At 42.8% G+C, this 27,040-nt stretch overlaps 1 protein-coding gene across 29 annotated transcripts in view; it reads left to right on the top strand.

Annotated features, from left to right (window-relative positions):
• The window catches only part of NRXN1 (neurexin 1), a 1,569,693-nt gene that overhangs the window by 1,072,027 nt on the left and 470,626 nt on the right, over positions 1 to 27,040 (top strand). For all 29 annotated transcript variants that reach the window (XM_081000811.1, XM_081000828.1, XM_081000824.1 and 26 more), the window contains 2 exons: positions 17,017 to 17,190; positions 22,687 to 22,806. In XM_081000811.1, the coding sequence (XP_080856937.1) occupies positions 17,017 to 17,190; positions 22,687 to 22,806 (294 nt within the window). The remainder of the gene's footprint in view (positions 1 to 17,016; positions 17,191 to 22,686; positions 22,807 to 27,040) is intronic.

The raw sequence follows: 27,040 nt of genomic DNA, 5'->3' as shown, positions 1-27,040 counted from the left end.
ACCGCTCTTAACCACTACACCACACTGGCTCTCACTGCTGGAGAGCAGGTGAAGAGGAGGAGGAGAGGTTTTGGCCACCAACGCCCCAGCCAGCCACCTCAGAGGAGTCTGTCTGCCTCCTCCCACTCAGGCACCCAAGCCACTGCTTTACTCCCGGGAGAGACGCATAGCTCAGGTGCGCTGCAGGCCCCGCGTTGAGTGCCGCCCGGCACTTTGTCACCCCCCCTCAGTGGTGGCACCAGGGGTGGCCCACCCTCACTGCCCCCCCTTCCTCCACTCCTGGCCCCAGTCCCACGATATGCATCAGCTCCCTGGGAGGGAAGAAAGGGGAAGCAAAGTGGAGCACAAGGAGTCTGGAATTTGTTTATTATTATTTTTTTTTAAAAAAAGCTTTGTGTGTCTATGTCCAATATTGGCCCTTTCTAATAATATATTTATTTATTGGTGTGTGCTTTTCCTTTTGTAAATTTTCAAATTTGGTTCCCTCTGTTTCTCATTTTCCCCATCTTAAATTCAGCTATTCACATTTCTGCAGCAATTTGCGGTTTGTTTATTTATTTTAATTAAGGGGGCATTGCTCGGTCCCTGCTCTTGCCAACCTAGCAGTTTGAGAGCACATCAAAGAGCAAGTAGATAAATAGGTACTGCTCCGGCGGGAAGGTAAACGGTGTTTCCGTGCGCTGCTGTGGTTCACCAGAAGCGGCTTAGTCATGCTGGCCACATGACCCGGAAGCTGTATGCCGGCTCCCTCGGCCAGTAAAGCGAGATGAGCACCGCAACTCCAGATTCGGCCACGACTGGAGCTAATGGTCAGGGGTCCCTTTACCTTACCTGAAAACCCGCCAGCATTTCAGTGTGAATTTCTCCCAATGAAACACATTTTTGTTTCAATTTTGTGACCAAGGTGCCATTTTCACTAAACACATTCATTTTTATGTGCACTTTCCTCTAATTATATATGCTTTTCGGTACACATTCTTTTTTGGGGGGCGGGGGGAGCTCCATCAAAAAAATAGGAATAGTGTGAATTTTGAAGGATAATTTTGTTCCACTTTGCATGTTGTTCTGAAAAGTGTGACGTAGGTAGATTTTCCTTTAAATGTGAACCGAAATGAATCCCCACCCCCATCCCTACATTTCTGGGATTCTGTAGCTCCATTCAGGTAATAAAAGGGCCCTCACTGATCCTACCAACTTCCATACATAGTGGGGGGTGGGGAGGTAAGTCAGTGGGAAACATAATGTATTTCTTTAGGTTTTTCTCCATTATTTGGAAATCTGTATGGTTTGCTATTGTGCAGGAAGTTTAGATCGGGCTCCCTGGTGTGAGCCTTCTCCAATGCAGGCATGTGATGCCATGAACTACAATGCAGAAATTCGCCTCTCGCATGATTCGAAGCACATGGGGTCTTTAACACCTGATCAGGGCTTGCCTGTGCTCTTTCTGGTCTCATATTGTTTCGCCAGGGCAAGGCAGGGCATTTGCTGCCTGAAAGCTAAGAGGGAAGTGAAATAACCAACTGTGTTTGGAATAACCTCCTTCTCTCACTTGGGATATAGTACTCTAAAGCCTGCCTACACACTGTACATTTAAAGAAGATTTAAAATACATGACTTCTCCCGAAGTTCCTTTCTTGGCAACTGTACTTTGTTAAGGGTGCTGGAAATTGTAGTTCTGTAAGGGATAAACTACAGTTCCCAGGATTCTTTGGGGGAAGACTTGTGCTTTGAATGTATGGTGTGCATGCAGCCTAAATGCCCTACAAGCTTTGCATGGGAGTTTCTTTCTGCTTTCCCCTGCTTTAGACCTCCGTCAATTGCCTTTCTGGCATCAGCAGCCGCTACACCAACCCCGACTCTCCTCTCAGAACTATTTGCATGCCTAGAGACAAACACAACTCACACTAATAAGGTGGCAAAGATTAGCAGTTCTGGAAGCAAAGGGTCAAAAATGACTACGGTCATAGTAAAAAGGAAAAGGGACCCCTGACCATTAGGGCCAGTCGTGACCGACTCTGGGGTTGTGATGCTCATCTCGCTTTATTGGCTGAGGGAGCCGGCGTACAGCTTCTGGGTCATGTGGCCAGCAAGACTAAGCCGCTTCTAGCAAACCAGAGCAGCGCATGGAAATGCCGTTTACCTTCCTGCCAGAGCGGTACCTATTTATCTACTTGCTCTTTGACGTGCTTTCGAACTGCTAGGTTGGCAGGAGCAGGGACCGGGCAACGGGAGCTCACCCCGTCGCAGGGATACGAACCGCTGGCCTTCTGATCAACAAGTCTTAGGCTCTGCGGTTTAATCCACAGCGCCACCCGCGTCCCTATGGTCATAGTAGTTAGGAGAAAAATAAGCGAGTAAGGGGCCCTTTAAATGCTCCCCTGGATATGTGAGAAATGAAGGGATGTCTGGTTCTGAGAGCAATGAACAGGAAAACTCACAGAGCAGGCCTTAACTCAGTGGCAGAAGATCTGCTTAGCATTCAAAAGGTCCTGAATTTAATCCCTGGCATCTCCATGTAGGACTTGGAGAATTTGCCACCTGGAACCCTGGAGAACCGCTGCCAGTCTTTGTAGACAATACTGAGCTAACTGGGCCAATGGGCTGATTCAATATGAGACTGCTTCTTATGTTCCTGTGCTTTACCCCAGACTTCAGTGCTCCCTTGTGCAATGCCTTCTCCTGTTTCATATTTCCAAGAACCTTAAAGACTGAGAGACTGAAGAAATGTGATAAAAGGAAGAAGGGGCCATGGGTTGTCTTAGAGCTATAATGGGATTGCATTGGGGAAGATGATGAGAAGGAGCAGCTGGAGTATCTGAAAGGGAAAATGGCCTGGAGGACTGGTTCGGTGGGGGTGGAGAGGGAAGATAGAGTTAAGCATGGGAGGCTAGAGAAAGGAAGAAAAAGCCAGAAGAAGGTGTGATTCAAATGGAGAGAAAGTATGGATGATAGTGCAGAAGGGTGGGGACATGTGGATGCTGTCGTCGTTTCCCCCCCCCCCATACCACAAATGTGTGAGATCACTTTTCAACAGTGAGGAAATAACCATGAAGATAATGGGAAAGGCTTTCCACTTACGGCATCCATTTCTTGCACTGTTATCTTGGTTGAAAATGGCCTCTTTCTATACTGTAGCTTAGCATTATATTCACAAGCATCACCTCCTCTGAAAGAGATTGGAAGTTCTTGTTTTCAGTTAGTTGTGTTTTAGCATTTCACATAAATCTTAAATGGTAGTTATTCTTAACTATGTTTTACTGAAACAAACCGGTTTCATGAACCATACTTGGGCTGACTTCTTTCCAGTGCACCACGGTTAAGTCCAACCACAGTTTGTCCTGTTTTCAGACATAACGGCAAACTGTGGTTAGTCAAATATAAAAGTGAAGGCTTCTGATTTCCTCCATGCTGCTCCACTGGAGGAGGAAAGGGAACAGAGAGTGCATAAGGCTTTTTTTTAGGCTAAACCATAGTTTAGAATTTCATCTGAAAGCAATCCTTTTTATTTTTCTGCATTATTTTAAGCTCTCTGGTAGTGCAAATTCATGAATACCAAACATAAATACATATGCATACTAGTTTTTTTTAAAAAAACCCTCTCACTTTTGAGTGTTTTCAACCATTATCATTGTCGTTGTTTTTCTAAAATCATTTTTATTAAAAACAATTGTGTTACAAAACAAATAGACAAGAAGTACATATAGTGTCTCCACTTTCAATTCATAGAGTCTTTTTCAAATTTCATATACATTCGGTTTGAGACACTATTGTCATAGACTTGGGGGGGGGGCGCAAAGAGAAGGGGAGAGATTCGATTTGAAATGTGTTGTACACAGGTGAGAGTGGCTGAATGTTTGTAGGCATTCTTCTGTCAACAGATCCTTGCAAGCTTATTCTGCTTTGCTCAGCTGTCCCTTACTATGTTAACCATTGATAATGAAAGAACGGATAGCATTTGGCTTCCCTCTTGTGTCACATAAGAGGGTTTTCTCGGAAGCCCAAATGATTTACCAGTGGAGCCTCCCTCCTCCTTCCATGGGGCAAAGCTGAATGATTTCAATTTTCCATTAGATTAGTTCCTATTGTTTTATATAAGTCACTCCGTATTATTTTTTACCGCGGTCTATGTGCCTGCAGTTCCCTCTTTCAAGGTCAATAGATAAGGCTTTTCCAGGTTACTAGGACTCAAAACCTCCCTGCCAAAAGAGAGAGCAAACTTGTTAAGTGTCAGCAAATGCACACTGGGTTAGATAAACAAGCAGCCATTACGCTTGTTGTCCATATCAACATGCACACAAGTTAATTCCAGCAACCTTGCCATAGGCTGATGAACTCACCATGTAGCAATAGCAATCTCTTGCAGAGGCAGAATTCCAATTACTGCTGTATCTCCTTTGCTAGTGAGATGTCAACCTCTATATGTCTTACCCGTGTCATCTTACTTCTTCTGTGTAAGAACAGAGGAGGTCAGTGGCAGTGTCTCCCATTCCATTCATAGCCACAAGCCCTATGCAATTGTTCAGTGAATAAATGTGTGGAGGGGGCAAGTTGAGCCAGCGGACCCAGCTCCTGGTTATCATATGCACATCTGAAGCTCTGCCCCTTCCTGGATGGTGGAGAGTCTTAAAGGGGTAGTCTTCTTTGTCCTGAAGCCTAGCTTTCTAATGCCTTTCAATCACTTCCTATCAAAATGAATAGGCTCTGGGAAGTGTGAAGTCCTTGCTTTTATAGGCATCCAATTCCTTAGGGGAATTTGTCTTGAAATGGGTGCTGTCCTGATTGCAGACTTCCCTTAGGCATTTGGTTGGCGGCTGCAAGAATACAGTAGAAGGTCCTGCATTCTAGTGCATGGAACTCTTGACTCAGTTGGCTTTTGGGCAATAGTCTCAGGCTTGATGATTTGGGTTCAGCACCTCTGTGCCCTTCTTCTCCCAGCTGGTTCCTCCTCCTCCTTGTGTGGCGAGTTCCCACCTCCCCCCTCGGAAATAAAGACACAAGACACCAGAATTTAGGTTAATGGGCAAAAATAGGCCACAACTTTATTGATTACAGGAATTGAGTGGTATTGGCTTAGGCATTGGTCCTATCGACTAACCGGCTTCAGCCTGATTGCTTGAAGACCGGCAAGGGTTAACCGCCAGTAGGGGAAGTCCTGCTGATGCACGTCAACTAGGAGCTCCCCCGGGGTCACCGCTTTGGGGCGTGCCTTAGGCCCACACCTCCAGAGGCTTAGGACAGGGCAACGCCCCCTGGAATCCTTTAACGGACTACCCTTCAATTTGGGGGAAGGTGATGGCACTTCCTCCCCCCTTCATCTGCATAACAATACCCCTACCAATGCCTAACCGCCAATGCCTAGGAAGTTGTGACGATTTGCTACGAGGTAGGCGAAAAACCAAATGACCAGTGCCAATTTGCCAAGTGGAAAAAATTCCCACCAGGCCCCTTGATGGCGACCAACCGAAGTCCATACCAATGTCAGAGAGCCAAACCTAACGGGTGGGAGGGGTGGGAAAACCTGAGCAGCTGGAGCGCGGAAAGAGGGAAATCCTCGGCCGCACCGGCCCTAAATAGGGCGGGCCACACCTCCCGGGCCAGCCAATTGGCTGGCCAGGGAGATGACGCGACTGAGGATTCCCCCAGTATTGTGGGGGCTGTGAGCCAGCCCCTGTGCACATGGGGAGGGGCGCAAAGCCCGCAACCCCACTTCCTCTCCAGCTCGGAAGTGGCTTTCTCTGTGTCAGAATTCTGTCCGCTGCCCATGGTCAGGGTCATGACATACGTGCTCACTCTGACAGCTCCCAGCCCAGCATATTCATATAAAACACAGCCAAATGAAACAGAGCACTTAAGCAACTGTAGATGTTTTGTGTGTTCATGACTCCCTCAAACCCTTCTGCTTTAGCACATAGGGGAGAATTCAACGTGGTGCTGGGGCAATTGCTTTTAAGCTTGCCAGATCGAATCATTCCCCTCACCTCACCCATGGACAGTTTTGGGGGTTCTCCCAAGCCAATTCCAGGGGGGGGGGGGAAACACTGTTCCGCTAGTGGAAGTGCTTGCCCAGGCTAGTAGACTAGTTACCTGAATCCTGCCTAGGCTGCTATTGTCTTTTCATCAAATACAGCTGATTTTTGCAGCAGCTAACAACTAAAATCCTGCACCAATGGCCAGGGGGAGGAAATATACAAACAACAGAACCATTATTATTTTTTTGCTGTGTTTTCTTCTCCCTCAGAGATATTGATGGGCTGCCCCCCTGATAATTTGTGTTCATAATTACGTAACTGGTTTGGAAGGTGAATTTGTTTAGCTTCTAAAGTTTGAATGTGTCATGAACTGAGTGCTGTTTCCCAAAACTGGGAGGCAACTATCTTTGAAGACATGCTCCCCCCCCCCCCCGAGTGCTCACACAGAATGCTTCTAAATATTAAGTCTTCTCTGAGTAACAACTTGGGGAGTTCACAAGGACCAATTTTTAGCATGTGGCAGGGGCTGTAAGGCCTATAGAGCTTATGAACCTAGCCTGGAAGAATGTTTTAGGAACAGATGCTTGGAGACCATGTCGTAAAGTGAGCCTTCACAGGCTGAGATATTTGTAAAATGGAAGCTTTGTAGGTTTGATTTTTGTTAAGTGTCATAATTTCATTATTGCCATAATCAGTGGGATAAACAAGACAACATATTGTTGTAGAGCATTATCCACTGAATTTATTTCAGCAGGACTCAATCATAGCCATGCTAGCTGAAGTTAAAAAGAAGGGAGAAGCTCATGTGGCAATTACTGATCTCCCAGACTGTCTTCTCCCTGCATTGATCAGAGAAGATTCACATACAAAAGGATATGAAAATATGGAATTTAAACTGCCCAGTAAGTGGCAGAATAGAACTGGAGAAAACAGTGCAGCAGGGCCCTAACAGATGCTGAGGTACTGGGGAAACGTCTTTCACCATGAAGCAAAAGCAGGTCTTTACATCTCTTTGCAATAAATAAGAATTCCAGTTGTGCATTTTATGGAGGTTCAGCAATTGGCGTCAATTAAAAATGCACAGTATGAGTAAACTAGATAGGTAGGCAACATCAAGAACAATGTAAAACGCAAGAAACCAAAATGCCTGAAATTACTGTTTTTGACAGAATGCCCCTCCTGGTTGGTGCCAGCCCAGCCATTAAAATCTGTGGAGGATGTTATGTACTGAAGTTCTCACCCTGGGCCAGCAGGGGGATACTGTAGATAGTTATGCAAATGAAGGATCGAAAAGTGATGTTCAGTGATTGGATAGTTTTAGAAAATGGCAACAGTTACATTGTTCTGGAGCTCTATATAAGCAGGCTGACTGAGCTCCTCAGCTTAGTTCTGTTCCAGCTTATAAAATAAAAGCTGCTTTGGAGAAATCGCTGTGTCGTCTGCTATGTCAACCCACAACTTAACAGAGGAAGCCTTCTTTGTGTTCCCACTGCTGGGCAACGCCAGATGGGCAGTGACCCAGGTTAGGGCCTCCTTGGTGGGGACACCCTCCTTGTGCTTCCACAAGGTTCTCCTTGCCTTGAGAGGAGCAGCATGCACAATCATCTATTTAATTTTGTCAACTGGTCAAGGTGCATCTCTTTACCTGGGTGTTTTGTGTTCGTTTCTTTGGACCTTTGTTGTGCAGACTAGAGGATTTTAGCCCATTGCTGCTTTGAATTATGTGATAGGTTTTTGGGGTTTGAAGCATGGGAACATGACAAGTGTCCTAATGGATCAGGCCTCTCCAGTCCAACATCCTGCTCTCACAGTGGCCAACCAGATATATAATAATAATTTATTATTTATACCCCGCCCATCTGGCTGAGTTTCCCCAGCCACTCTGGGCAGCTCCCAAGCAAATGTTAAAAACAGTACAGCGTTAAATATTAAAAACTTCCCTAAAGAGGGCTGCCTTCAGATGTCTTTTAAAGATAGGATAGCTGCTGATTTCCTTCACATCTGAAGGGAGGGTGTTCCACAGGGTGGGCGCCACTACCGAGAAGGCCCTCTGTCTGGTTCCCTGTAACCTCACTTCTTGCAATGAGGGAACCGCCAGAAGGCCCTCGGCACTGGACCTCAGTGTCTGGGCTGAACGATGGGGGTGGAGAATTATGGGATGCTCATGGGAACCCTACAGGTAGGACCTGAGTGCCACAGCACTCTGCCCTCCTGCAGTTTCCATAAACTGTTATTCAGAAACATACTGTGGAAGGAGTGTGTTGCCGTTGTGGCTAGTGGCCACTGGTATCCTTCTCCACTATGAATGTGTCTAATCCTCTTTTAAATTTGCAATATTTGCTTTGTGTTGTTTTGTATTTATATCTTTGCTATTTTCTAATTGAGAGCGATATGTCAGTAGGAATAATGCATAAATATTAATAGAATTGTGAGCTGCAAATATTTTCCCTCCCATCGTGTATCCAGAACAGCTTATATTGTATCTTTTTGACGGATTCTAATTGCTTGAAGTTACTTTGGGTTACTATAAATATCCTAGGCATTTTTTTTGGACAGAGTCTCCAAAAATTTAAATGAGAGCAGAGAGAAAATAAGGTTTCCCACTGACAAGAGATGCCTGAAATCTTCAGCCACCGGGGCTAGTTTGTCATTCTGCATCTTTCCTGTTCCTCCCATGTACAGTGTCTGGCATTCCATTTCTTCCATGGCAGATGGATTACCATCTTACATGGCAATCACATTATCTTTCCCCCCATTTAGCATGCACCACCAACTTCCACTCACAGTCTGTTGGACAAACAGAGTGCTCTAGTTTTAAATCTGCTTAATCTCTGTCAATACACATGCCTTCCACTTCAACTTGCTAACAAAATGTTAGAGTCAGGAAGTCATTGAGATTCCAGAGTCTCATTTCGCAAGGAAATAAATCTGTTTCTCTGGTTGTCTTCTATTTTTATACATTTTCTTGTGCCTTGGAGTCCAAGCCATTTAAGTGACAGAACATGATATGACACACAGCCAGGAGCATGGTTCAGAAGACAAATACCTCTGGGAGAAACTGCAAACCAAAGGCAATCTAGTGGGATAGAAGCACACTTCATCAGAGACCCATCCTAAGTTCATTTACCATTTAGACCTCCTCCTCTTCTCCCCTGTTAGCACCATTGCCCTTTCTGATGGGTGTCGAGGTCCTTCTGAATGTGGCAGCATATCTCTAGATGGTGCAACTTAATCCACATATGGAAGGTCTTCCAGAAGGTGGTGAGTCACAGTGTACACAACTGTTGGAGAATTTCCAGGGCCACTTCAGAACACCAGTACAACTCATGAAGTACAGTCTTTAAAATATAGCATTCTGGAATCTGGGCTCTCATATCGTATACACCTGCCAAATCTATGATTCTTTTATTCATTCCACTTTCAAAAGCAGTTGTAGTTGGTGCCCATTGGAATCAGTGGAGTGGAAGGCGGGGAGACTAATAGCAGGCAGAGACAGATAAAACCAAAGAATTATAGTTGTGCCCTAATCCTTCTACCTGCTGAGTTCCACAACGGCAACAGAAACTAAAGAGGAAGAGGTTGATAGCCAGTTACACCTGCTTGATATAAATAAAGGTACACAGGTATTTTGGTCTGCACCTCTCATCAGTGCCAGCAAACATGGCCAATGGTCAGAGATAATGGGAGATGTAGTCCAATAACATGTGAAGAGTATTCAGGTTGGGATAGGCTGGAACAGACAGTATGCCCAAGGAATGGGAAATTTGAACCTAGGGTTTGATAACAATAAACGTGATTTCTAGTTGAGCTTATAGTTGTCTGGATCAAGGAGTGTTGGGGGGATTGTGCCAGCATGACATTATATTTTTGTTATTAATTTGGCTTGCATCCCACTCTTCTGCCAAAGAACACACGAAAAGGCTAAGAGACAGTGGTTTGCCTAATGTCACTTCTGAGCTTTCTAACTGATCTTTGTGCCAACTGATTTTGCAACTAGGCATGGGGAGAAATTCAATTTTGTTTGCATTTTAATGAGAAACTACATAACTCACATTTCTCTGACCCATGTGTGAAGTGAAACACATTTATTTTGTGATACTGTTCTCCAACCAAATAGTGTGCACAAAATGTGTATATTTGTGAAAATAGCATACAAAAAATGCACATTGCAGGGGAAATGTGTGTATTGGTGTATACACAAAAATGCATGCATTGGTCAAAACTGCATACAAACCAAACATCAGACCAAAATACTGATGAATTTTCATCAGGATATTTGTTTTTTAAAATAAAAAAATCACAAATTTCTGCAGAAATGTTGGAAACTGAATTTAAAATCGAAAAGAATTAGAAACTGGAATTCCCTTGAGATTTGTCCATTACTACTTGCAAGACTGTGCTATTTCTGCTTCCAGAGCTCAGGGTTGGAGCCATTTGTGCTCAATGTCCCCAGAAGGGTTTCACAATGTTCCCAGACAGAGGAGGAAAGAATAGCTGCAAGAGCAGAGTTGAAGGCAGGCTCATCGTTGGCAGGTGAGGGATCGCTAAAAGACTGTGGGATGACATTAATCCATCAGGGGAGCAGGAGCCAAGTGCAGCACTGGGACTAAAAAAGTAGTTTAACCTTCAGTCTGAATTCTGACAGACTGTCAAATTAGTAGCAGAAGATCCTGCTGCAACCTTCCTCCTCCTCATTGTGTCTATCAGGGAAATGAACCATTGCAGGCACTCGCTTCATCTTGATCACTTCTTTTGTACATGTCAGTGTGGTGGACTGGTGTACGAGGTTCCCTTGTAACATTAAAGAGTAGTGTCAGTCAAGGGGAGGGGGAGGGAAGAATCGTGCTGATGTTGGTGATAAGCAGAAAGGCGCTGCTAAATATATATTTGACGTTATGTGTAGAACGAAGCGTAGAGCAGAGTACTTTTGTCTGAAACTCTGGACTTCTCTCACATAAATGTGTCTTCCAAACCACTTTGAGTTTCTTTTCTACAATCAAGCAATATATAAATTTTATGACATAAACAGCCTGTAGCATAACCAAGATGCATGACCTCTTATGCAGATGCAGAGGTAAGCGCTGTGCCAAAACTGGTCCTCTCATCATCTGGTTGCCATGGTGCCAGATAGCTCCTCCTTCTCACCTTCCTTTATTGCATATTGGTCACAGCTACAGTAGGAACCCAGATAGTCTGTGAAATGTAATTTCCCCCAGACAGCTTTGGGGGAAATTTCCCATGGTGTTTGCTATGTGGGTTTCTACTGTTCTAAAGGTAAAGGTAAAGGAACCCTGGACCATTAGGTCCAGTTGTGATTGACTCTAGGGTTGCGGCGCTCATCTGGCTTTATTGGCCGAGGGAGCCGGCGTACAGCTTCTGGGTCATGTGGCCAGCATGACTATGCCACTTCAGGCGAACCAGAGCAGTGCACGGAAATGCTGTTTACCTTCCCGCTGGAGCGGTACCTATTTATCTACTTGCACTTTGACGTGCTTTCGAACTGCTAGGTTGGCAGGAGCTGGGACCAAGCAACGGGAGCTCACCCCATCCTGGGGATTCGAACTGCTGACCTTCTGATTGGCAAGTTCTAGGCTCTGTGGTTTAACCCACAGCGCCACCCGTGTCCCTTTCTACTGTTCTAGGGACCTATAAATACAAAAAGAAGGAAGCAGGGAGTTGTTGACCAACTGGCACTTCAGCAGTCAGATATGAATTGGGAGAAGGGCTGGAGTGGAAGAAAGTTAGGGGTCCTTCACTGGCTTGGATTGCAATCCAAGCCAGAGGAGAATGATGGGAGTTTGCATTAAACTGGAAGCAATCATCATAAGTTGCTAGAGTTTGTGTTCCATGCAAAGAAAGTATGACCTTGGCCAAGTCACTGTCTCTTAGCCTAACCTCATTGCTTGTGAGTTCTTTGGAGGAAGAGTAGGACCGCTTCTGAGGGTAGGACAAGAACAAATGGATTCAAATTACAAGAAAGGAAATTCCAAATAAACATTAGGAAGAGCTTTCTGACAGAAAGAGCTGTTGGACAGTGGAATGAACTGCTTCGGAAGCTAGTGGACTCTCCTTCAGTTATCGTACATCTCTAAGCAAGATTATTCACAGCATCTCAAAATGAGAAATCTAGATGTTCTTTGAGGGAATCATTTGCATGGGAGTCTTGTTTAACTGAAATTTATGGCCATCTTCCAAATTATTAACATCATCGGAACTTTGGACAGGCAATTTCATGATGTTAACTCAGGGAAAGTAGACACGCTGCAAAGGTAGCTCACTGGGAACATTGCATGATTGAAATTTGAGTAATGGGGCATACAGTGACTTGCAAATATGGTTAGTGTGCACTAAGAATGCTTCTAAGCCAGTTTAGTCTTAATGCCCCCCTCCTAGTTATAAAGGGGCTTTCTGGGGGTGACATCCTTATTTTACAATAATGAAGACACAGGCACATTGCTTCCCTCCGCCCCTGCATTTCTCACAGCTGGCAAAATATCTGAATGAACAGTGTTATTTCACCCTGAATAATGAGGTTTGCCTGGTGTGACATCGCGAAGGTTGTAGCCAGCAATGCAATGAGTAAAGTTATTATGATAAAGCAATCTTCGTAACCACCCACCCTCAAATATCTGCTTTATCTCGTTGGAGCACATTTGGTGTGCTGCTGGCACCAATGGAAGACAGTGACTAACTGCAGCACTTTCTTTATCAGCAATCTGAAGACCCCAGTGTTCATTTATATATATATATTAAAAAATCTCTAAGTATTGCTTGACCCTTGAGTCTAATCTATACACAATGCTGTGGCCAGTGATTCAGAACAGAACAGAATAAATGTGTCATTGACAGGATGCTAATGTTGAACTTTGTTCCAGTATTGTTTTCATTCTTCATCTGATTGAAGGAACAATGTGTAGTGAATCATATATGTCAATCTGCTCCCATCTTTAACATGTTTGGCTTAACTCAGGGATGCAGAAATCCAGCCAATATTAAAAGGCATAAAAGCTCAATCTGTTGACCGGCTCTTGGGTTGCTTAAGAAGGCAGAAAGAAAGACTGCCATCTCAACTGCTTTGTCAAAGGTCTGGCCACTCCCTCATTCCTTCCTTATGAAGCCTAAACTGTAACAACATAGTAAAACATTCCTACTGAATAGCTGTTTTCAAGTTCCATTGTTCTACAGGTTTTGATATAGACACAGGGCTGAACTCAGGAGGTGCAAAAGGGGTGCAAATGAAGAGCCCAATGACCAGAAATGGGTCTGCTTCAAATGGTGTCATTGTAAGGACTCTCTACCTTCCCATTCCTATGCAGTTTAGGGGGGGGGGGAGTTGATGGTCTGCACAGATTGGCTGAAGCAAGCCAAAAGAAATCTAAAAAATATAATAAAAATCATTATTAAACCTGAAGTCTTATTCAAGTTGTTATTATTATTGAACTCTTATGTGAATTCTTGAACTCTTAATCACATAAATATTTGCCAAAAACTCATATGTCTGGGATTTCACCATTTCCAACTTTGAATATGGGATTTTTATTCTATTTTCAATTAGATAGTCAAAAAATGTGTGCAGGTTTTTAAAAATCCCTCCATATCAGATTCTGCATTTGAAAAGGGGGAAGGTTATACATTTAAATCCTGGGTGTTATTGTTGTTGTTGTTGTTGCCAAACTTTGACTTTTTGCAACAACAGCAACAACTGTTGATAGAGTTTTGCTGGACCTGGTGTTTCCAGGAGCACTGGAATGGGTTCCCATGTTCACTCAGCGCTCTGTGCTAAAAAAGGGCTTCCCAATTCTGCCTTTTCTCTTCCAACTTCGGAGAAGAATTCACCTGTACCATATCAATGAGTGGCCAAAGCATTCTCCACCTTTGGAGAGTGTGAGCAGCCTCTGCTTGGACGCAGTGCTGTCTGTGTGCTGGCGCTTTGAGAAATATTAGGGGTTTGTCTTTTGTGTGGTTTTGTACATTTGAGTCTGTCTATTGATCCCATTACAAGCATTTCACTGTAAACGCAGGAAGCCACCAATGAGCAAATGCAAGCAGTTTGCAAATTATCATTCCTGCATAAAGCATCTTTTATAGAACATGCTGAATGGGACAACAGTGGCACTAATTCTTTAAAAATGAAGAATAAAAAGGACAGCAAAGCAGCCGTTAAACCCATCCACCAAAATATTACGAGCCATTTGTGTATTGCTTTTTATAATGTGCCTTACAATGGCATGTCTCTGCGGGAGCGAATTATTAACATGGGGGGGGGGGCGTTTAGAAGCGACAATTCTACCCCAACGCCATATTTGTTTGTGGAAAGAAAACCAACATCAGCACCTCTAATACAGACTTTGACTTTTTCTTTCTATTTGACTTAGGACTTGGGGCACATTCCCTTGTATTGATGTAAATATATATACAGCATATGTGTGTTCATGCCCTGGCTATGTGATTTCCCACAATGTATTTAGTTGTCTGAATTGGGCTAATGATAAGAACCACATCGACAGTTGCCCTAAATCGAGAAAGCAGAATTCATGTGTACAGGCTGAAACGGTGTGAGTGACCACGTAGCAAGATATGATGTATTCCTTCCTGGAAACCAACAGTCTGCATGATTCAGTCTTTCTCTCCTTGCCCAAACTGTTAGTATTGTGTGCTTGGCTTGATAATTCAAGCCGTGATGTAATGGGACTCAAACAGAGTTCGGATCTGAATCAGATTGTGACATTGTTCTCTAATGACTAAATACAAGGAGGAGGGCGAACCAATTCATGTATATACGTTAGCACTGGAAAATAATTTAGAATTATTCATGTTGACCTTGGAATCAAGGATCAAAAGTGACCAGGAACTGAAGGCTGATGTTTTACAGTTTGGGGGATGAAGGGTGAAATTCACTGACAGGTTCAGAAGGGCTCACAATTAGTAGTGGTGGCTTCTCCACTTCTTCCTTCCTTTTTTAAAACTCAAGAAGAGCCTACTGGAGGATCCTAGTGGTCAATTCACTCCAGCATCCTGTTCTCACATTGGCCAACCAGATGCTAATAATAATAATAATAATAATAATAATAATAATAATAATAATTTATTATTTGTACCCCGCCCATCTGGCTGGGTTTCCCCAGCCACTCTGGGCGGCTTCCAACAAAGATTAAAAATACATTAAAATGTCACACATTAAAAACTTCCCTGAACAGGGCTGCCTTTAGATGTCTTCTGAATGTCAGGTAGTTGTTTATCTCTTTGACATCTGATGGGAGGGCGTTCCACAGGGCAGGTGCCACTACTGAGAAGGCCCTCTGCCTGGTTCCCTGCAGCTTTGCTTCTCGCAATGAGGGAACCGCCAGAAGGCCCTTGGCGCTGAACCTCAGTGTTTGGGCAGAACGATGCGGGTGGAGACGCTCCTTCAGGTATACTGGGCCGAGGCCGTTTCATGAGAAATCCACCAATAAAACCTGAGCGCAAGAGCATTCTCCCCTCTTGTGCCTCTGTTTTGTCCTGCTTACTCTCTGACAACCCAACCACCTACCCTTCATTTTCTCCTTCTGCCTTCCCATAAAAATCAAATCATGAACAAAGAACTTGCACTGAGTGGAAATACTTAATACCACACTGCAAATAACTGAGGATGTTGTATTAAATATTTCCACTTAATGCAAGTCACTTGTTCACAGTTTGAATTTTTTAATAGAAAGGAGGAAAGTGCAAAAGGAGAGAAGGAGGGTGGGGGGAGAGAAAGAAAGAGCAAGGTGAAAGAGAGAGAAAGAGGGAAAGGGAGAAAAGGTGAATAAGGAAGATGGTCTAGTTAGTTTTACCCCATCTTTATAGCCAAAAAATGGTGCCAACTTGTCTACAATTTGTTCTCCTTTTATATACCCAGTTGCAGGGACTTACTAAAAAGGCAGGGGTAATGTTCCACTAGAACCACATTGATGGCAAAACTAACACAGCTGTCTGTATTCAGCTGAGACCACTGTGTGTTTAAAGGGCTAGGATGTCACTTTGGATAGTCATGGCTTCACCCCCCCCCCCCAAAAAAAAATCGGGAGCTGTGGTTTGTTAAGGGTGCTGAGAGTTGTTAAGAGGCCCCCTACTTCCCTCACAGAGCTACGATTCCAGAGCTCTCTGTGAAAAAAGATTGATTGGTAAACCAGTCGGGGAATCCCTATCTGGACAGGGAATAAAGGTAAAAGGGTAAAGGAACCCCTGACCATTAGGTCCAGTCATGACTGACTCTGGGGTTGTGGCGCTCATCTTGCTTTATTGGCCGAGGGAGCCGGAGTACAGCTTCCGGGTCATGTGGCCAGCATGACTAAGCCGCTTCTGGAGAACCAGAGCAGCGCATGGAAACGCCGTTTACCTTCGTGCCATAGCAGTCCCTGTTTATCTACTTGCACTTTGACATGCTTTCAAACTGCTAGGTTGGCAGGAGCAGGGACCGGGCAACGGGAGCTCACCCCGTTGCAGGGATTCAAACCACCGACCTTCTGATCAGCAAGTCCTAGGCTCAGTGGTTTAACCCACAGCGCCCCCCGCCTCTGGACAGGGAATAGGCCTGTCTAATAACAACTCTCAGGACCTTAACGCTCAGCTCCCAGAATTATTCAGAGGAAGCCATGACTGTTTAAAGTGGAACCATAACACTTTATAAATATGGTGTGAATGTAGCCTAAGTTCTGCTCAAATTAGATCCATTGAAATTACTGGACCTCAGTCAGTCACATCTATTAATTTCAGTGGGTTTTCTCTGAGCATGACTTCCTAGGATACAACCCAAAATCTTGCAGAACTGGAAATCCAAGACTACATTTGGGTCCACTGTCCTCTAATGCTAGCAGCCCACGGGAATATTTTTTCTTGATCCTTTATTATTGCTCAAGTATTTGCTCGCTGTGTTTTGCCAACGATTTATTGTTTTTGCTTATATTGACCTGCTTCACTTTTCTGTGTGTGGGGTTTGTATGTGTGGAAAGGCGGGTTAAAACACCTGAACATGCAACTGGGCAATCGTGGCAGCTGTGACTAACCATGCACTTTGGCTCCCCAGGTGACTTGTACATTGGAGGGGTAGCAAAAGAAACCTACAAATCCTTGCCCAAGCTGGTCCATGCGAAAGAAGGGTTTCAAGGCTGCCTGGCCTCCGTGGATCTGAATGGGCGCCTCCCGGATTTGATCTCGGATGCTCTGTTTTGCAATGGGCAGATAGAACGCGGATGCGAAGGTACGGAGCAATCGTTTTGTAATCCTGTCATAGCCCCTTCAACGTAAAGTAAATATGCATATGCCTCATCATAGGTGCGTTGTAGCATCTCCTCCTCCTGCTGTGTTCTGTTTATTTGCACTGGGATGATGACAGTTTCCTATCTTCCCCGCTGTCATCCATTTCTGCTCTGCTACCGATGCTACTAAGCCAGACCTGTTTTACATTATTAATGAAGGCGGATGCCATTGTGGGAGAAACATTCGCTGATGGCACAAAACACAAATTGAACCTGAGAACATTAACTTATCTTCTTGAATATAATCGGCAGAGTCTGTTCTTCGCCACCAACAAGCTGATTTGCATGTCTCCGTTTTGTTTGTGTCGTATTTTAATTAATTGTTGTGATAATTAGCTCCCGTGCAGTACTTTACATCATCACGGTGCTTAGATGATAGTTAGTGTATAAATTAGCTAATTGAATTGAGATGCACATTGCTTTCTCCTTTTTTTAGCACAGGTTGTCTGTTTGCATGAGATGTTAAAGTGTTTAGCAGGGTCTCAGGCTAGGTTCAAGGTTTTTTTTAAAAAAGCTATGCTCCTGTACCTATGTTCTGTTGGCCTGTTTTGTTGCTGTATTCCTACTGCCTAACCTGCAGCATTCAAAGCGACAACTCAACCCACCAGCCACATATGTTGGCCGACCAGGAGCTTGATAAATCCCATGGCTTTGCTGTCTGCTGGTGACTACAGAGACATGGAGATTTTCCCAAACCTAGCAGGCTACGGTATGAGTTTGATGGGCTATTTGTGACTTGAAGGCTCATCAACTGCACAGGCTTTCTAAAAACATTTCAGAATAACAAAACTGGCCAAAGTTTCAAAACCTTACACTTCAGTACAAATGTAGAGTGAAGGAAGTTCTATTGATTTAAAGGGGGATTGTGTAGATGAAAGGTTCATACCCAAAGAAAAACAGAAGTGGGTTTGGATCAAGACTGGTGTTTTCCCCCAAAAAGAAGCAGTTTGGAGGGCCAGGTCACTTGTGAGGGAGATGGTCAAATTTCCAGGGAAAGTCAAGGTGCTGTGTTGGGTTACCTTCCCTCCCTTCAACATCAGCCAAGACCAAAATGGGTTGAATATCCATGACAGAGGATCCTCACTATCCCAAATTGGATTTGTGGAGTTTGCATCCCCAACATATCAGTGCTCCCCTTTAGCTTTTCCACATTAAAGCTTTAATTTAATGTTTGAAGGACGTAGCAGAATACATAGGAATTGGGCAATAATGTGCAATTTGGTTTCTGGTTTGAGGCCATCTTAGATTTCTCAACACAGAAACCATCCCCACATTTTTAAAATGTTTTTATTGCATTTAAATCCCCACCTTTTTCTCCAAGGAGCTCAGAGTAGTATACACAGTTCTTTTCTCACAACCGCTTTTTACTTTCATGTACCTGGCAAGGTTCAAAAGCATGATGTTGATGGGCCAGTTGAACACATGTGTTTGGCCCTTCCAAAAGATCAGTTTCCACATTTATTTCCAACATGAGGTGAGAAAAAGAGTGACATGACTCAGTCCCTCAGTTAAACCCAATTAACCAGGCCATTTTGCTATCCCTGAAAAACAAGATTATTTGGATACAGGCGAAGAGACAGAAGCAACCCAATTAATCATACCTCTGTCATATGGATTTTATTGATATAGTAGATTCAGTTTTAAATTAATGACTGCTTTTCCATATATGAATCTGCCTGGACCCTGAGATCATCATACAAGGCCCTTCTCTGCATGATACCTCCAAAGGAGGTATCAATGAGAGAGCAGGCCTTCTTTGTAGTAGCCCCCAGTTTGTAGAATGTTCTCCCCTGAGAGTTCCACTTGACGCTTTGTAATAATGTTGTTTGCCAGGCAAATGTATTTTTGTTCCTGTGGCATTTGGGCAGCACCAATAATACTGCTTATTGTATTGTTAAATTTGTAGATGTATCGGAAATATTTTGTCAGGCATATGATAAGCATTTTAAACATATTCCTGATAAAATCTACATACTTGACACCAGCAGTGTGCAGAGTACTTTGTAATGCAAAGTAATTTGTGAAAACATAAAATCACAATGGCATGGCCAGTTCATGACCCACCAAGATAAAAGGATCCCCTCCCCACCTGTGTGGAAGTTCATGAGAGATTTAAGATATCACTTGATTAACTAAGCTCAAACAGATAAACCCTGAGAAAACCCAAACCAGCCTGTTCCAGATTTTCTCTCTTACGTACGCCTATTCTTCTTTTGCCCCTTTCTAATTTTAATTTGATGATTAACATTGAATAGAAAATGTGTAAATAAATGCATAAATGTACAACATCCAAACACCTGAAGGTAATTTCACTTTATTTTGCAAAGAGTCTAAATAACACTTTCTAATGTTGGTGAGAGAGGGGGCATAAGGTGTTGCGCAGTTTAAGTTATTAGATCTTGGCATTAAAATAGCCAGTTAATGATGTAATGGCCGAATCCTTAAATATCACATGTTCTACTTGTCCAAGTTGTTAAAGTAATGGAATACTGGTCAGTGGCTTAGATAATCAGTTCTGTTCGAACAACCAAACTGGGATGTTGAGAACATGAGTTTAATATTTTTATCATGTGAACTGCCCTGAGATCTTCACATGAAGGGTAGCAGACTGATTGATTGATTGGCCCATGGAAAGTGTGGCATACATTGAAATTAACAATATGTTACTATTTCTCTCCATGCCTAGCCCTGATCTCAGCCACTTTTACTTCCTCATCAGAAAGACCCCCAAAGCAGATTGAGTTTTGGTGTGGTAAATGGAAAGTAAGAGCAGCTTGCTTTGGGATCCGTGTGACAAAACACAGACTACCAATTGTGACTTGGACGCTGTTTAAGAGGGAGAGGGGATAGCTGAGTCAGTAACCAAAGGAGCACCTGAATCTAAGACCTCCAGAAATGAGACCATAAAACAAAGACTCTCAGAGACTGGAGCGCCAATGAGAGACCAGAATCTGCAGCCTCAGTGACCCAACACGCCTAACCTGCTCACCACTACAGGCAGTATGGCTGCTGAAGAAGCAACCAAGGGTCAGGCACCAGGATTTGTGGTGTGCCTCTTTAAGAATATATGTGGCATCTAGGAAGGGGCTGGGGCTGGAACTATATAAGGTGTGGTTAATTAGCATTAATTAGTATTCAGCATTTGTTGGAGCAAAGTTTATCTTTACCAGGAACTGTCCAGGGTACTGAAGGAAATGCCACTGGTCACTTTTGCTTTGTATTCCAGTCCTTGAGCTTTTGAATTGCCTTTTCCTGTTGGCCCTCTGCTTATACTGCCCACTTTGGATCACGGCCATGCCTATTTCTGCCTAACTTCCATTGGGGGTTTACCCTTATTAGGCTTCAACAATATGGTGGTGCCCTCACACAACTGCTATAGCATTTGCTGACCTTTGTGTAGATCCAATTAATGCACTGGTTTTCATTCACCAAGGCATGCAATTCCACCTCTCACTTAAAATAAAACAAAAAAACCCCAAAACACACACACATAAACACAACTACCTAGCAACAAGGACTGATTGAGCAACCATGTTAAGGTGGTGTGGTGGTGATGCACCTCCCGTCCAGCAGGGGGCAGATGATGCTAAAGGCCAATAGTTTTACATCGGATCCTATAAAGCTGCTGACGACCCTGGCTTGGTTTCAGGCACTTAAATGCTGTGTCCACTTAGCTAATTGGATGACTTCCTGGCATACTTCCCAACCGCCAGAAATGACATTACCTAAAATTGAGCACTTGGGTATATATTGGATTGGGTTGGTAAGTGCCTTCTCATGGACCATTTCATTAAAAGTCACCCAAGGAACCTGCACGCAGGAACATGGAATAGCATCTGACTGGAAAGAGGAATGAATGAAAAATGTAACCCTTCTCTTCCGACCTTGGCCCAGTGCATTGTGGGAGCAATGCAAGTGCATCTGTGACTGAAGAGCAATAAGTGGTTCGTGATGTAAATTTCAGTCCTAATTCTGTCAATTCCCGCAGAAGGCCTAGTGAAGAGGAAGATCGAAGAAGATAACGTGCTAATGACTGAACTGACTGTGTATGAACATGACAAATGGCTAGTCAGGATTAAACCATGCATTCACTTTGCTAATGCATTCACATCTATCGTATAGAAAGGAGTGCTTTTAATTCTCCTTCATTACATGTCATCAGCTCAATTAACCATTATATTTGTAGTAAATGCTGGCAAATTACTGCATTCTCATTTTGGCTTGCCTGGAGATTTATGTCTATTAGTATTAATTTATTTGCATTACATGGACTTTCTTTTCAATTTTAAGAGCAGCATGCACTTTTGTCTCTGAACGGTCTTTCTGTGTTTGCTGCCATTTTGATATTTGCTTACTAACATTTAATATATTTTGCTTTTTTTTTATTTTGCTGGCAAAGTTGCATTGATGAAAGCTGATTTGCAAGGTAGATAGCCCTTGTGTATATTAAGCAAGACTGAAACCCATAATACGCATTGGGAGCCATCGGCCACATCTGCACTGGTGTGTGTAATGTTGCATCGGATTTTTCCACTCTTCCCCTTCCAAAAAAAATAACGATGCAGGAACCTTCCTCTTACAGGATATTCTGCACAAAGGCTTTCAGTCTTGTGTCTATCTGTATAGTGATTGCTTTAGTGCTTTGATCATGCCTTTTTCTTTCAATTCTTTTCTTTATTTTCCCGCTAGTGGTCTGGTTTATGATCTCTAGAAATAGAATAGCTTTGTTTCTCACGTGTATGTCACTTTTGAGCATGCTGGTGCGTTAATTGGCGGATCCCTCCCCCCATATATATAATTATAACGTATATATATTTAATAAAATGAGAAACCCTGCATGAGATAATTTGAAGCATGTGCAAAGATACTTGCCAACATTCCTGCTAATAAATCGATACACAATATATAGATTTTTAAATAAATAAAGAAGCCAACCCAAACGTTCCTTGATTTTCTACAGGCATAGCTTTTCATCAAATCATTTCTTGGAGATGGCAGCACTTTCCCCCTCTAAGTTAATTTTTAATTTTATGATTATTATTTAGTTTTAGATTCTGTTTTCCACTGTACCTTGCAGAACGCATCATGCTGGACAGAGATAACAAAAGATGTTGCAATGAAATGAAATGTTGCAAAAGCAATGTTTATGACAACTCATTTTGCTTGAGTTAACTCTCTACTTTGGTCATATTTCTGAATGAGCTCATCTCTTTGTGCCCCTCTGTGTTAACAAACCAAAGGCCATATGCCTATTCATAAAAGGTTTTAGATATATATATATATAAATGCATATGGCCAATCCTGCTATTGGTTCTTTTTCTTGGTTTGCTCTTTTACATGTGAGATGTTGGCAACTACCCTATGTGATCCAATGGAAAATGCAGTCGCAATGAAAGACAAAAGCCCAAGTTTTATTTTTCTGTGTGTATTCTTGTTAGGCCCCAGCACGACATGTCAAGAGGACTCGTGTGCAAACCAAGGAGTCTGCTTGCAGCAATGGGATGGGTTCAGCTGTGACTGTAGCATGACCTCTTTCAGTGGAACGCTGTGTAATGACCGTGAGTACTTTAGAGACTCTCTTTCTATCTGGCTACAAGTCTTAAAGGCTCTAAGGCATGGGGAGCAAGTGTCTGAAATGGTCCATTATTTTAACCTTATATAGTTAATTGAACTGGCAAACTCTGCAAAGATTATTTTCTAAAAAATGTTCAAAGGAAGCAGTGTGTTAGGAATTGCCCACCAGAACGTGATGTGTGGGGAGACTTTGGAAATATGATGCTGGAATTTCCATCTAATGTACATGTTTTAATATTACATGTTATGCATATATATATATATATATATATATATATATATATATATTCACTCTCTCTTCTTTTATCTTGGACATTTTGGGGGGGGGTGGAGAGAAATTCTCATCTTCTTAAGTTATATTGTAATTTTGTAACATTATATCACGAGGCTTGTAATTACTGTGAAACAGTTGACAACCCTCATTACCTTCCTGCGTCAAGCTGCTTTAGGAGACATGAAATGCTCTGTCAAGTAGTGATAACGCAGGGTTTTTACTTTGCTTAAATGTCATCTGAATAAGTGCTGGTATCACTTACCGATCGCATAACCCTGCAGAGACGAGGGATCACTTTGGGTTTTCTGGAAACGTCTGAGATGTGCCGTAGGATGATTTGACAAAAGTACCCACCTCTTCTGCACCACATGGTGAAGCTCAGTTTGTTAACCCCTGGTGGGAGAGTATCTGAATGGACCATGGTGAGAGGATCATGCTGTTGTTTTGTGATAGAGGCTTCAGGTGGAGAAAGGCTCCATATGGGAAGCTGACGGCTGTTCCCGTAAACCCAGCTTTAGTTTTTTCTTGACAATTTCAGCCATAACGATTCCATCAGTGGCCCTGTCTGTGTTGCTCAGTTCTCACAAATTTTCCCTTTCGTGTGGTATACCAATATATACAACCACATGGGGAGCTGAGGAAGTGTGAACTTGTCTGAATGTTTGAATAAGCTCATGAAAACTGATCTGCGTCATCTTTACTGAAAATTGCTCTCTTGTCTTTGTAAAGTGCAGGCATCTCTAAGTGCAGTTTAAACCCCCTTTTGCCTGAAAGGGATGATATAACAGCTCTGCCTAAAATTTATTTCCACATTATTAAGAGGAAACTGAGTGAATTGGGAAGGAGGCTTCGAAAGAAAACCACATAGACTTCTATAGTTTTCTGTTTGGTTTGTTTGTCTTTCAAATTCACTTCATTAGCCTCTATGTTTCTGTTTTGCATTAGTCAGAGAAAATCCAGCTTGCAATTATCATCATTATTATTATTTATAAGTATGAAGAGTGATTGTTTTGGTTTTTTGTTTTGTGTTTTGCTTGGCATTTGTCTGATTGTAGAGTATATTTTATTGCAAAGTGATTTCAGGTGAGTTTCACTGGTATGACGCTGGAGCACATTTGGTGTAGTAGCTGTGATCCTTACAGATTTCTGATACGGAATTCACAAGATACCTGCTCAGAGTTAAAGTAATCCTTTTGAATTGCATATTCCACTTTAAAAATAACCTCTAGAAAAAGGGGTGAGGGACCTGTGGCCCTCCAAATGTTGTTGGATTCCAGCTCCCATTGACCACAGCTAACATAGCCAATAGTCTGGGGTGATGGGAGTTGAAATTCACCAACATTTGGAGGGCCAGAGCTTCCCTGACCCTGCTGTAGAAGCAGCTTAGCATAGGTGTTAAGAACTATATTGACTTGAGCAATACTTCAGCAGCCACCAGAAATACCAGTTGTCAACCTAGCTTCTTAAGGCTGCAGTCCTATGCACACATACACTAGAGTATACCCAGATGAACCCTGAGGCATTTACTTCTGCATTAAAATATTTAGGGTTGTACTGTTGGTGTGGACCTCTAATCAGCTCATGAAGCAGGTTCGGGTTCTTCTTCTTCTCTGCTTTAGCAGTGCCAACACACCATTTGGTATTTCTCAGGAGTTGAGAATTACCCTAAGGTCTCACTGCTTCATGACATTAGCATTTTGTTTTGCATCCATTACCGGTTTACCAATATGATCTTTCTCCCCAAGCGCACATGTTGTGAAATTTGTACACCAAAAACTGTAGGAAAACCCAGCAATTTTGCTGGATTGGAGTTAGTGACTTCTAGAGCATATTTCTGGGAATTAACAGGACAAAGGAGACTGGTGGTGTTTTAAGATGGAGCTCTGGTTTAAAAAGCAAACTTATTTCATAGAGAAATCCTGTGTATTTTTCAATGGATCACAAGAAACCTTGCCTGATGGCTTATCTCTGTTTACTCCCCAACAAACTGGGCTTAAGGGAGCTCATCAAACTTGCACAAATTACTGTACTCAAGTTGGTGTTTTCACTGTGTCAACCAATGTGACCTCAATTCATGGAGGCTTGGCATTTATGTCACCTCTAGCTTTCGTTTGATTCCTCCCTCTGAGATTTGGATTATTTCTGCCCTTAATTTCCATTGCAGAGAACATGAGCAAAAACTGTGAACATGAACAATGTTAATGTAATGGTTGAGAGATATCTGTGCTGAGATTACACACACGCTTATATATCTGATTCCTGCGGTGCTGCAGATTAAAAAAAAATGCTAAAAGACTGGGAGCAGTTTATGAAAGATGATAACCTACTTATTTCATGAAAATAATTATTGTAGTTAAGAAGTAGCCACTCAGCATCCAGATTGCTGGCATTTGTCTCAAAGTGATAGTCTTTCACAAAGCCAGCATTTTGCCTGGCATAGGCCTACATGAAATAATGTGTGAGGCCAACTCAACGGTGTTTTGAATTTTGCAGTTCAGATTGACTGCCAAAATTCTGTGGCATATCAAGCTGCTGATTTGAACATTGGTTGATTCTTACAATATGACTCAATATGATCAGTTGGTCACTTTAATTTAAGAGCCCAAGTGCTTCCATAGATGCATGCTTTTCTTGTGGTCACACTGCATCATGGGCTTTGTAGTTACGTTGTTTCAAGGGTTAAAATATATAAGATAATGAAAATGCTTCAGTGCTCAAAGGAGTAAGTGCAAATTGTTAAAAACTAGAACATTGAAATATTGTGCAAAGACTTGTGTGGAAACATAACATTGGTTCACATATGCATGTGAAGACTGGTTGAAAATATGGTCTCTTTTGGCATAAAATACTAGAGTCAGAATAAGACATAACCATGAAGCTAAACCCTAATGCCATGGTTGCACATCCCAGTGGCTTTCATAAGGATCTCTTTTGTTTTATGTGTTGATGGCATTTTCAGTGTGGGTTCTCCTCTTGTGGCGAGCAGACACAGCAGTGGACGAAGCTTTCATATCTTAACAACAAGACTTGAGAATCCTTGTTTCGTGGAGGGGGCCCTGGACACTTTTATCCACCAAATTCTGCTCACCACCTATCAAAGTCCTTTGCAAAGAAAAACCACTTCAAAACACTGCTTCCTTGTGATAAAATAGTGACCGCTCCACCTTGCAAACTGCATCTGATCCAAAACATGGGACTTACTAGAAAGAGGATGGTGGTAATCGATGGAAAAAAACTCCATTCATGAACACCAGATAGCCTTCCTCCACAGAGCCCCAACAAGGCCATCATTGTAATGGTCAAAATGCACCCAGAGTGATGCAGTTTATCCTGACATCCTTGGTAACCTGCCCATGGAGACCACCTGCTGACACCAAGCCTGATCAGCATGCAACCACCTGTAAACTTGCTAACCTTGATCATTGCAAAGACCAGGCATATCCTACTTCCCTTTCTTTGCAAGGGAAACAATGCAAGATTGTTTTGGCCTCAGATGGCACAGAGGTTGCCTTTTCTTTTCTCTGATGATAATAAGGCACTTGTAGATGCAGGGCTGCAATTTTTAGGAGGTGTGACATAATAGAAGGTGTTATATTGTTCAGTACAAAGACAACTGGTAGGGGGAAAATGTTCCGAGAACGAGGATTATATAGGAAACTCTGCAAAAAGGACACTTAATGATTACTCTTACAAATGGATGGCTGTTCTGACTTCTCTGAACTAGGGGGGAAAAACTTTAGGAACATCCTAAGTATTAGTAACAGCAGGTTTTTTGGTAGTTTGAGCTGTTCTCCCGCCAAAGCAGCCAGCTTTTCTGTAAGCACAGGGTTGAAAAATGATCCTGACCCAAAATTAGAGCCTCTGTATCAAATGTTCCTCTCTACTCTTCCCAACGCCAAGGTTCCTAGATGTTGTTATATCCAGAAACGTAGTGTCTTATTTAT

The sequence above is a fragment of the Podarcis pityusensis genome (genome assembly GCF_964106645.2).
Source record: "Podarcis pityusensis genome assembly, chromosome: 3".
NCBI lineage: Eukaryota > Metazoa > Chordata > Lepidosauria > Squamata > Lacertidae > Podarcis > Podarcis pityusensis.
This window is presented reverse-complemented; position numbering and strand designations above follow the sequence as displayed.